General features: G+C 41.1%; 1 protein-coding gene and 1 pseudogene across 1 annotated transcript; both read left to right on the plus strand.

Moving 5' to 3' along the window:
- The first annotated feature begins 5,489 nt into the window (after positions 1-5,489).
- LOC149452504 (olfactory receptor 5V1-like) lies at positions 5,490-6,404 on the plus strand (annotated as a pseudogene).
- A 4,702-nt stretch (positions 6,405-11,106) lies between these two features.
- On the plus strand, positions 11,107-12,033 carry LOC149452505 (olfactory receptor 6B1-like). Its single transcript, XM_089689171.1, has one exon. The coding sequence runs from the start codon at positions 11,107-11,109 to the stop codon at positions 12,031-12,033; it is 927 nt and encodes a 308-aa protein (XP_089545297.1).
- Positions 12,034-12,235: the final 202 nt, after the last annotated feature.

Raw genomic sequence — 12,235 nt, forward strand, 5'->3', positions numbered from 1 at the left:
AAATAAAAATTTGTTGAACAGTGTAATATATAAATCCTGAATAATAATAATATATAAATCCTGTATAATAATAATAATATATAAATCCTGTATAATAATAATAATAATAATAATATATAAATCCTGTATAATAATAATAATAATAGCCTAGTTGATTATATATAAATTGTATGCTTTCAGTCAGTTGATGTGCTATAGATACATGTAAAGAACATTTACAGATACTATAGAATTACACTGCAATGTGCATGGCCAGGAAAACATGCACATGGTACGACTTCCAATTGTGACTACAATTGGCCCCTTTCAATAAACATTGGACAGGCATGGTCCACAGTTGTCACTCCAAACAGTTAAATACACTGGTGATATTCTTGTATGCGAACAGACTACCTGCCAGAAGGCTTTGCATTTCTGCTTATTCCAGTCCTGAGATTTACACAGCTCTGCCAAACAGCAAGGCTCTGCCTGGCTGGAGCTGAGATCTGATATTTCAGGTCTGCTCAAGTGAATTTACTGGTCCACTCTCAACCTGTGACTGAACAGTGAAAGAAGAAGCGGCACAGAAATGGGATAATTTGTTTGTCACTCTACTCTCTCCTTCTGGCTTCTCCATTGGAAGCCCATATGACAGGGTGACAACACCAGAGCAAAACCAAAAGACAGGGACACGTGTTGTCACCCTATAACAGGAAGTGTCTAACACTTTTGGGGGGGGGGGTGTCGATTAACACATACTCCCAATGGCTGCGGCGAGCAGGAGTTTGGGTATACTCCACAAGCTGATTGTTGGCTCTCTGGTGAAAGCAATCCAGAGGTTCTACAGCCACCCAATTGCTCTCTGTGACTCTTGGCACTTTGCCCCTTTGCCATGCTTCCTGGACTCCACTATCCCACCTGTGGGCCTAGGACTAGTGGGAGCCACTGGGTGGAGGGGAGTGAGACCAGCAAACTTCTGTTCACCGATCTCCTTTGGCTGTAAAGAATCTGGAAACGGCATGTATAGAGAGTTATTTACTAAACCTGAAGCGTGCAAAATCTGCTGCAATTCTGCATAGGAACCAATCAGCTTCCAGGTTTAATTGCTAAAGCTTAATTGAACAAGCTGAAGTTAGAAGCTGATTAGTTACCTAGCAAAGCTCCACCAGGTTCTGAGTGCTCCAGTTTTAATAAATTCCCCCTATAAACTTCCAGTTCCTGGTGTCACTTTCCCTTTCTGCTGTGGCCACGGAAGAAGCTAATGGAGCACAATCTGCAATCCATTAGCTTCAATGGAAGGTCGATGAGACATCAGGTTTCTTTTAGATCCCTGGTGTCTCAAGAGAACCTCTCACCTATAAAAATGTCACTTGAGCTCTGCATGTTACACTGCTCACGCCAAAGCAAGAGCAATAATTCTGGGGCCATTAATAACCGTTATTATTATTATTATTATACAGTATTTATATAGCGCCAAAAGGTTTGCTCAGCTCTGTGCATTAGAGTGGGGGACAGTACATGAGACAGTACAGTAACAAAACAATACATGAGGGGTTCAAGGGCCCTGCTCTTTCGAGCTTACAATCTAGGAGGGAGGGGATAGTGGCACAGGAGGAAGTGGCTGTGGGGGATGGAGTGGTGGGAGGAGTGGAGGAGATCGGCAGTTAGGTGAGGGTGGGGTAGGCATCCCTGAAGAGATGGGTTTTCAGGGTGTGCTCAAAGGTGAGGAAGGTAGGTGACAGTCTGATGGATTCTGATGGATTGGGGTAGTGAGTTCCAGAGGATGGGGGAAGTCCTGGAGAAGTCCTGCAGTTTAATCTAAAATCATGACCTGTAGGGCTTTTGAAGCGTTGCTTATGGAAAATATAGGGCCCCCGTCGCTTTGTGGGTACATGCTATTTTAAACCTTGACTTGGTAGATATCTAAGTGGCCCAACCTCACCTTTTAAATTTCACCAAAAAATTAGGTAATACAGTATTTTGCGTTTGTACTCTAAAATGAACTTTTACTGAAAATAAACCGTCGCGCAAATATCGTGTGATGTAATCACTACTATTTTATTCCCCAGGGCATCTGCTTTCAGAAAATATATACAGTCATGGCCGAAATTGTTGGCACCCTTGATATTTTTCCTGAAAATCAAGTATTTCACACAAAAAAGGTATTGCATTAACACATGTTTTGCTATACACATGTTTATTCCCTTTGTATGTATTGGAACAAATATAAAACAGAGGCAGAAAAGCAAATATGACATAATGTCACACAAAACCCCAAAAATGGGCTGGACAAAAGTATTGGCACCCTTAACTTAATATTTGGTTGCACACCCTTTGGAAAACATAACTGAAATCAGTCGCTTCCTATAACCATCAATAAGCTTCTGACACCTCTCACCCGGAATTTTGGACCACTCTTCCTTTGCAAACAGCTCCAGGTCTCTCTTATTGGAAGGACACCTTTTCCCAACAGCAATTTTAAGATCTCTCCACAGGTGTTCAATGGGATTTAGATCTGGGCTCATTGCTGGCCACTTCAGAACTCTCCAGCGCTTCTTTGCCATCCATTTCTGAGTGCTTTTTGACGTATGTTTGGGGTCATTGTCCTGCTGGAAGACCCAGGATCTTGGACGCAAACCCAGCTTTCTGACACTGGGCCCTACAGTGCGACCCAAAATCCTTTGGTAATCCTCAGATTTCATGATGCCTTGCACACAGTCAAGGCACCCAGTGCCAGAGGCAGCAAAACAACCCCAAAACATCATTGAACCTCCACCATATTTTACCGTAGGTACTGTGTTTTGTTCTTTGTAGGCCTCATTCCGTTTTCGGTAAACAGTAGAATGATGTGCTTTACCGAAAAGCTCTATCTTGGTCTCATCTGTCCACAAGACGTTTTCCCAGAAGGCTTTTGGCTTACTCAAGTACATTTTGGCAAACTGTAGTCTTGCTTTTTTATGTCTCTGTGTCAGCAGTGGGGTCCTCCTGGGTCTCCTGCCATAGCGTTTCATTTCATTTAAATGTCGACGGATAGTTCGCGCTGACACTGATGCTCCCTGAGCCTGCAGGACAGCTTGAATGTCTTTGGAACATGTTTGGGGCTGCTTATCCACCATCCGGACTATTCTGCGTTGCAATCTTTCATCAATTTTCCTCATCCGTCCACGACCAGGGAGATTAGCTACAGTGCCATGGGTTGCAAACTTCTTGATAATGTTGCGCACTGTGGACAAAGGCAAATCTAGTTCTCTGGAGATGGACTTGTAACCTTGAGATTGTTGATATTTTGCCACAATTTTGGTTCTCAGGTCCTCAGACAGTTCTCGTCTCCTCTTTCTGTTGTCCATGCTTAGTGTGGCACAGACAGACACACAATGCAAAGGTTAAGTGAACGTCTCTCCTTTTTATCTGCTTTCAGGTGTGATTTCTATATTGCCCACACCTGTTACTTGCCCCAGGTGAGTTTACAGGAGCATCACATGCTTGTAACATTCTTATTTATCCGCAGTTGTGAAAGGGTGCCAATACTTTTGTCCAGCCCATTTTTGGAGGTTTGTGTGACATTATGTCGAATTTGCTTTCTTTCCTCCCTTTTTTTGTTTTGTCCCAATACACACAAAGGGAATAAACATGTGTATAGCAAAACATGTGTTAATGCAATACGTTTCGTGAGAAATACATGATTTCCTGGAGAAATATCAAGGGTGCCAACAATTTCGGCCATGACTGTACTTTTTGGGGTTTTGAACTAATTTTTAATCATAAAATTATTGTTCAAACATGTGTCCAAAATAATGCAAAAATGTATCTGGCAGCAAAAGGGTAAAGTGTATTCCCACTTTTGAAGCCAAACTGGAATGACAGACACTTTATATTTGTTATATGTTCCCATTTGCATAGTATAACTTTAAAAAAAATATTTAAAAGTTGCTAATTACCTTTTTAAGTGCTTTTTACTTGCTTAAACACTTGCCAACCACGCTATAGCTGAATGACGGCTACGGCACAGTCAGCTAGTTCTGGGAGGCTCTCTATTGACGTTCTCCCAGAACCCCCCTGTGAGCCCCTGGGATGTGCATTGGGAATGCTCTGTGATCGCTGTGTCCTTTTGGACACAGCTGATCACAGAGTGAGGTAAAGGGCCAATCACATCACCCTGTACCATGTGATCGGCTGTGTCCAATCTCAACTGATCGCATGAAAAGAGACTTGATGGTTGTTGTCAGTCTTTGCTCATGCATTTTGACAGCATGGGAAAGGAAAACTGGTACCTGCCAATTCTCACAGGCACATTTACACTGATAACCAGGGTGCTCATCATCAGTGCCTTGATTATCAGTGCAGCCCCTCCAGTGCCCATCAGTGCAATCCATCAGTGCCCATCAGTGCAGATCAGTGCCACCTAACAGTGCCCATCAGTGAAGCCTATTAGTGCTCATAGGTGCCACCGATCACTGCCTATCAGTGCTGTCTATCAGTGCCACCCATCAGTGCCTCCTCATCAGTACCAATTGGTGTCGCCTATCAGTGCCCATCAGTGCCACCCATCAGTGCCTCCTCATCAGTACCCATTGGTGCAGTCTATTAGTGCCCATCAGTGTCACCTCGTCAATGCCCATCATTGCCGCATTATCAGTGCCCATCAATGCAGCCTATCAGTGCCCATCAGTGCGGCCTCACCAGTGCCCATCAATGCAGCATATCAGTGCTGCCTCATCAGTGCCAATCAGTGCAGCCTCATCAGTGAAAAAGAAAAAATAACTTATTTGCAAATTTTTTTTTATTAAATGCCACCAAAAGAATGCTCTATCTAAAAAAAACAATAAAAGTATCTTTTGGGTACTGTGGCCCATCAGTGCAGCCTATCAGTGCCCATCAGTGCAGCCTATCAGTGCCCATCAGTGAAGAAGAAAAATTACTTATTTGCAAAGTGTTCTAACAGAAATTAGGAAAAAAATATTTTTTTCCAAAATTTTCAATCACCAGTGGTGATTAAATACCAGGGGTGGACTGACCATTTGGAAACTCGGGCACTGCCCAAGGGCCTGGGGTCAATAGGGTCCCCATGAGATGCCCCTGGTACCTTTTTCATAGGCTTTTTTGAGTTAGGGCAAGGACACAGGGGCCCCATGATCCCCTACTGCCTGGGGGCCCCATGAGTTGTCAGTCTGCCCCTATCTATCTAAAAAAAATGCTGAAAATATTTTTTGGGTACAATGGTGCATGGCCGCGCAATTGTCATTCAAAGTGCCACAGCGCTGAAAGCTGAAAATTGGCCAGGACAGGAAGGGGGTGAAAGTACCCGGTAGGCAAGGGGTTAACTAACATTTACTTTATGTGGTTGGCAAGAAGTTAGGAGAATCGAGCAATAATTTTGCTATAGCTTCAAATCAACTAAAAATATATACTTACTAAAGATTTGTTTTGTTTAGTGAATATGAAGGACAGCACCCCTGTGCCTAGATTATTTCCACAGGCTACTGAAATCTACGGAAAGTCCTGCTGTTACGATGAGCTCCTGCAATCAGACAAGAATCACAGAGTTCGTTCTGTTGGGAATACAAGGTTCTTCGGGTCTGAAATACATACTTTTTGTTATACTCTCAGTCACTTATTTTCACCATAGCTGGAAACGTTCTAATCATTGTGCTGATTTTGAGAAGTGACAAGCTTCACACTCCCATGTATTTCTTTTTGTGTCATTTATCCTTTTCTGACATCTTACTATCTACAAACGTGGTTCCGTACCTGTTGTGTACGCTTTTAGGTAAATGTAAAACTATGCTGGTGAGTTCTTGCCTTACACAGTACTTTTTTGGTTCCTCTTCAACTGTTTCCTCCTAACGGCAATGTCCTACGATCGATATTTGGCCATCTGTAGACCCTTACATTACAACACTGTAATGGGCATGAAGGTCTGTTTCCACCTCGTTGTTTGGTCTTGGACAGTTGGGTTTCTCCTTAATCTGTCTTCTATTATTCCAATGATCCATATGGAGTTCTGCGGTTGCAATATCATTGATGACCTTTACTGTGACCATGCGCCTCTCCTCCATGCTTCCTGCTCCGACACCTACATCATAGAACTGGAAACCATGATATTTTCCATACCTGTTGTGCTTTTTCCCTTTATGTTTGTGATAATGACTTACATGAGAATTTTCTTTGCTACTTTGAAGATTTCCACCACCTCCGGAAGAAGGAAAGCCTTCTCTACCTGCAGTTCCCACATTATTGTTGTTGCAATATATTATGGAACCTTAATTGCTAAATACACAGCTCCTTCTTCAGGAAGTTTGTTGAATGTAAACAAAGTTATTTCCCTCTTATATACTGCATTTACACCCCTACTGAACCCTGCTGTATACAGTCTACGGAACCGTGATATAAAAGAAGCTATGCGTAAATGCATACATGTTGCATAAAGTTATAAAAGGAGCATTTTGGTCAATTTATCTATATTTTTAAAAATTCTGTGGGTAAACCAAGCATAAAAATGTCTTCTCCAGGTTGAAGTTTCTTGAAATAAAAGCCTGGTGCATTACTGTAAGTCTTTGCTTGAAAGAGGATACCATGACAATATATTTACCACTTGCCCTCTGGAAGATTTACCCCCCTTCCTGACCAGTCCATTGTTTGCTATTTGGCGCTGCGCTATTTCATCTGGTCATGCAACGCTGTGCCCATATGAAATCTATGTCCTTTTTTTTTCACACAAATAGAGCTTTTTATTGGTGGTATTTGATCATCTCTTGTTTTTTTTTTATTTTTTGCACTATAAACAAAAAAAGACCAAAAATTGTGAGAAAAATTATAATTATATTTCTAATTCTGTTACAAAAAATATCCAATAAGCTCATCATAAATTTAGGACAAAATGTTATTTGCTACATGTGTTTGGTAAAAAAAAAATCCCAGTAAGTGTATATTAATTTCTTTGTGTGAAAATTATAGCGTCTACAAACTATGGTACAGATACTGGAATTTATGCCATTTTTTGCTATAAGCTCTGTGCTAGTTTAATGGACAATTGCGCGGTCATGCAATGCTGTACATAAATTAAATCTAGGCAATTTTTTTCCCCACAATTATAGCTTTCTTTTGGTGGTATTTGATCAGCTCTGAGTTTTTATTTTTTGCGCTATAAACAAAAAAAAGACCAACGTTTTGTATAAAAAAAGCAATATTTTATAATTTCTGTTATAGAAAACATATAATAAACTTAAATGTTGTAGTAAATTTAGGCCAAAATGTATTTTGTTACATGTCTTTCGTAAAAAAAATTGGTTTGTATGAAAGTTATAGCGTCTACAAACTATGGTATAGATACTGGAATTTATGCAGCTTTTACTTTCTGACTACCTATCACGCTGCTTGAGGTGCTAAAATACCAGGGCAGTACAAACACCCCCAAATTACCCCTTTTCAGAAAGTAGATATCCTAAGCTATTTTCTGAGAGGCATGAGTCCATGGAAGATTTATTTTTTTCTACAGGTTTTTGGAAAATTATATTTAAATGGTATGATTCTCACACATGCCATAGGTATGTTTGGAATTACACTCCAAAGTATATTCTGCTACTTCTCATGTGGGGATACCACATGGGAGTCTTTTTGGGAGCCTAGCCTCATACAGGAGCCCAAAATCCAATGACCCCTTTGAAAGCCTGATGGTGTGTAAATTCCTCATTTCACTTCCTCACTACCTATCACAGTTTCAGAGGCTTTGAAATTCCAGGATAGCACAACCCCGAAAAATGACCCCTTTTTGGAAAGTAGACACCCCAGACTATTGGCTTAGAGACATGCTGAGTTAATGGAATACTTTACTTTTACCACAAGATTTTGGAAAATGACAAAAACAAACGTTTTTTTTACACAAAGTTGTCAATTAAATTATACATTGCTCACACATGTGGAATTATACCACAAAATATATTCTGCTACTTCTCCCGAGTATGGGGATATCACATGTGTGAGACGTTTTGGGAGCCTAGCCACATACAGGAGCCTGAAATCCAATGACCACGTTGAAATCTGGAAGGTGTGTAACTTCCTCATCTCAATTCCTCCCTATCACCACTCCATCACAGACTCGGAGGCCCTGAAATGCCAGGATAGCACAACCCCCCCCCCCCCCATATGACCCCTTTTTGGAAAGTGCAGGAGAGGAGTGTGGAGTGTATGGCGGTGGGTAGTATGTGCAGGAGAGGAGTGTGGAGTGTATGGTGGTGGGTACTATGTGCAGGAGAGGAGTGTGGAGTGTATGGTGGTGGGTAGTATGTGCAGGAGAGGAGTGTGAAGTGTATGGCGGTGGGTAGTATGTGCAGGAGAGGAGTGTGGAGTGTATGGTGGTGGGTAGTATGTGCAGGAGAGGAGTGTGGAGTGTATGGCGGTGGGTAGTATGTGCAGGAGAGGAGTGTGGAGTGTATGGTGGTGGGTAGTATGTGCAGGAGAGGAGTGTGGAGTGTATGGCGGTGGGTAGTATGTGCAGGAGAGGAGTGTGGAGTGTATGGTGGTGGGTAGTATGTGCACCCAGAACATTCCCCATTCACAGCTCACCTCTCTGCACCTAGTAACCCCTGTGGAGGGTAGTATGTGCAGGGAGAGTGGTACAGAGTGCATAACAGCTGGTAGTATGTGTAGGGAGAGGGATACAGAGTATATTGTGGTGGGTAGTATATGCAGTGAGAGGGGTATGGAGCGTATGGTGGTGAGTAGTATGTGCAGGGAGAGGAGTGGGGAGTGTATATCATTATTTTCACACAAATAGAGCTTTCTTTTGGTGGTATTTAATCACCACTGTTTTTGCAATATAAATATAATATTTATATTGCAAAATATTATATTATATATTCTATACAATATCAATATTATATCAAATATGGCAATATAAATGAAAAAAGAGTTAACATTTTGAAAAAAAATAGCAATTTTTTTCTCTTTCTGCTATAAACCATATCTAAAACAAAAACCAATCAAATTTCTTCACAAATTTTGCCCAAAATGTATTCTGCTACATGTTTTTTGCTGAAAAAAAAATCCCAAGAAGTGTATATAGATTGGATCGCTTTAAAGTCATAATGCTTACAAACTATGGTATATGTACTGGAATTTTAAATTGTATTATTATAATGGGACTGGTGGGTAAGTGTGGTGGGCTAACTGACACTAATTAACGCTGAAGGGAACTGAATAACTGCCACTGACATCACCAGTGACATTAATACAGTGATCAGTGATAATACTATACACTGTCACTGTACTATTGACACTGGATGGGAAATGGTTAACATCTAGGGCGATCAAGGGGTTAAACATGTGCCCAACTATGTGTAACGTGTGTACAGTAGGCTGCTTTTACTAACAGATCTATGTTTCTCATCTCTGCTTTGCAGGTATGAGAAACTGACAGATCACTCCCTCTGTATCGAGCAGGGGCGGACTGACAACTCATGGGGCCCCTGGGCAATAGGGGATCATGGGGCCCCTGTGTCCTTGCCCAAACTCAAAAAAGCCTATGAAAAAGGTACCAGGGGCATCTCATGGGGCCCCCTACTGATCCTGGGCCCTCGGGCAGTGCCTGAGTTTCCAAATGGTCAGTCCGCCCCTGGTATCGAGCCCTGTGTTGTTCAGCCGATCAGCAGGTCCAGGCTGTGAATCATTGACCAGGACCTGTGTACAATGATAGCGGGTGCTGGCCGGGTGGGGGGGGCATGCTCTCACCTGAAACCCGAAACCCAGAAATAGGCAGTGATGTATGGGTATGTCGCTTTGCCTACAGCGGCCACCCTCCCGCAGTACATTGCAGGTGGGTGGTCCCCAAGTGGTTAAGTAATGGATTAGTAGTGTGCGTATATGTATTTTTTTTATTGCAAATGGTCAAAGATGTAGAAGAAACACTTTTTTTTGAACACACTATTTTTTTTTGTTCAAGATGAACTCCTATACCTAGAGGGATGGAAAAATAGTTATTAAAATAATTAAATCCCTTTACTGTGTAATAAAACACCCCTGGGGATAGTACCATAAAAAAGCTCAAAGGAAATCAGTAGACTGCTATATAAAGCACACAAATACTGATTCATTTTTGCTGGCTGATATTTTGTGGTCTTCATTATTTGTGTGAAACTGGCATAAAAATTATTCAAAGCACCACAATTTCTATATTTTCTTTAACCAAAGTTTGGGTTTGTTGAGGAGGACACCATATTTATTGTAGAAAATTGGCTTGACAGGTATCAAGGTAAGACAACACACTGTCTTTTCCATTACATCTTTTTTTTTTTTTACTAATATCTTAGATAGTAGTAGTGCAAGTTCCTCCTCCTACATATCAATCCTCAGGGTTACAGCAGGCTCACTTTACCAGACAGTGTTGACCTAGTTAATACAGGTAAAGGTGCATTCAGATGTCCCCTCAGCTCTTGCAGTATGCTTCCCTCCCCTCAGCATGTCCCCTGCTGTTGATCTCATCCAAATTATTCTTTTGCTCAAGGTATAAAATCCATAAAAATATGAAATGCTATATAAACATTGCACCACATTATTGTTCTATGTGTTTCATCTTAGATGGACTTCTTCAGGAGCTCATGAAGATTCTGATGAAAAAGCTGTGAGATAGATAGATAGATAGATAGATATATAGATAGATAGATAGATAGATAGATAGATAGATAGATAGATACTACAGTATTTTTTACTCAAAGTATAAATTCCATAAAAAATTAAATGCTGTTGAAAAATTACACTACATTATCGCTTCAGTGTTTCATCTTAGATGGACATCTTCAGGAGCTCATGAAGACATTGTGAGACAAGCATAGATATAGACGTGGAAGAGCAGACTCAAGATGCAACAGGAATAGTGAACAAACCATCCAGAACATTGGTATCCAAGCAGCAGAGACATGTGTCCAGGGATCTGCCGAAATGAGAGAAGCTTGTTGAAATAGCCAAGTGGATATCTGCATTCTCATACTATTCTAACACCATCTGGTAAGTGAGCCCACTGCTATGGATCAATGCTTAGAAGGATGAACATGCACTGAGTTGCTACAATAGTTTTGAAAGTTCATTCATTTGTTCCTAATGGCCCCAAAAATGTGTTCTTAGTTCTCTGTTATGATGATTTCCTGCAACCAGACAAGAATCACAGAGTTCATTCTGATGGGGATTCAAGGTTCTGAGAGTCTGAATTATGCACTTTTTGTTATGTTTTCTATCACCTACATTTTCACAATAGCAGGAAATTCCATCATTATTCTGCTGATTTTGGGATGTGACAAGCTTCACACACCAATGTATTTTTTTTTGTGTCATTTATCCCTTTCAGACCTCTTACTGTCTTCAAATGTGGTTCCATACCTGTTGTGTACCTTATTAAGTAAAGCCAGACCCATGCTGGTGAGTTCTTGTGTCACACAATACTATTTTGGTTGCTCCTCAACCATTTCTGAATGTTTTCTCCTGACGGCAATGTCTTTTGATCGATACGTGGCCATCTGCATTCCATTGCACTATAACACAATAATGGACATTAAGGTCCTTTTCCACCTTGTAGCTTGGTCTTGGTCGCTTGGGTTTCTTATCAGCCTGACCTCTATCATTCCAGTATCTCTTTTGGAGTTCTGTGGTTGCAATATCATTGACCACATCTACTGTGACCTTGCTCCTCTCCTTGCTGTGTCCTGTTCAGACACCTACTTCTTGGAAATGGAATCTATTATATTTTCTATACCTATTCTGCTTCTTCCCTTCATGTTTGTCATAGTGACTTACATTCGAATCTTCTCTGCTGTCCTGAAGATTTCCACCACCTTTGGAAGAAGGAAAGCCTTCTCCACCTGCAGCTCCCACATCATCGTAGTTACAATTTTCTATGGAACATTAATCTCTAAATACACAGCTCCTTCTTCTGGAAGTTCATTGAATGTCAACAAATTAATCTCCCTTTTATATATTGTGTTTACACCGCTACTGAATCCTGCTGTGTATAGTCTACGGAACCAGGAAATAAGGGAAGCTATACATAAATGGGTACATGTGAAATAACTAGATTGATTTTTTTGGGGTGGGGGAAAATGGGATGTTGTAATGTGGAACATTTTACTGTATGTTTTCCATGTAAACTGAAAATGCAATGTTAGGTAGGCCCATTCACATGGGGTGGAATCCGCTTGCTCAGTGGGGGATCTATCTGCTGATCCCTGGCTGAGCAGAGCAGAGTGGGCAAATGACAGGTCAGTATCCACCC

This window comes from Staurois parvus, unplaced genomic scaffold (assembly GCF_062004578.1).
Source record: "Staurois parvus isolate SC_StPar_1 unplaced genomic scaffold, SC_StPar_1.0 ptg000470l, whole genome shotgun sequence".
Taxonomy (NCBI): Eukaryota; Metazoa; Chordata; class Amphibia; order Anura; family Ranidae; genus Staurois; species Staurois parvus.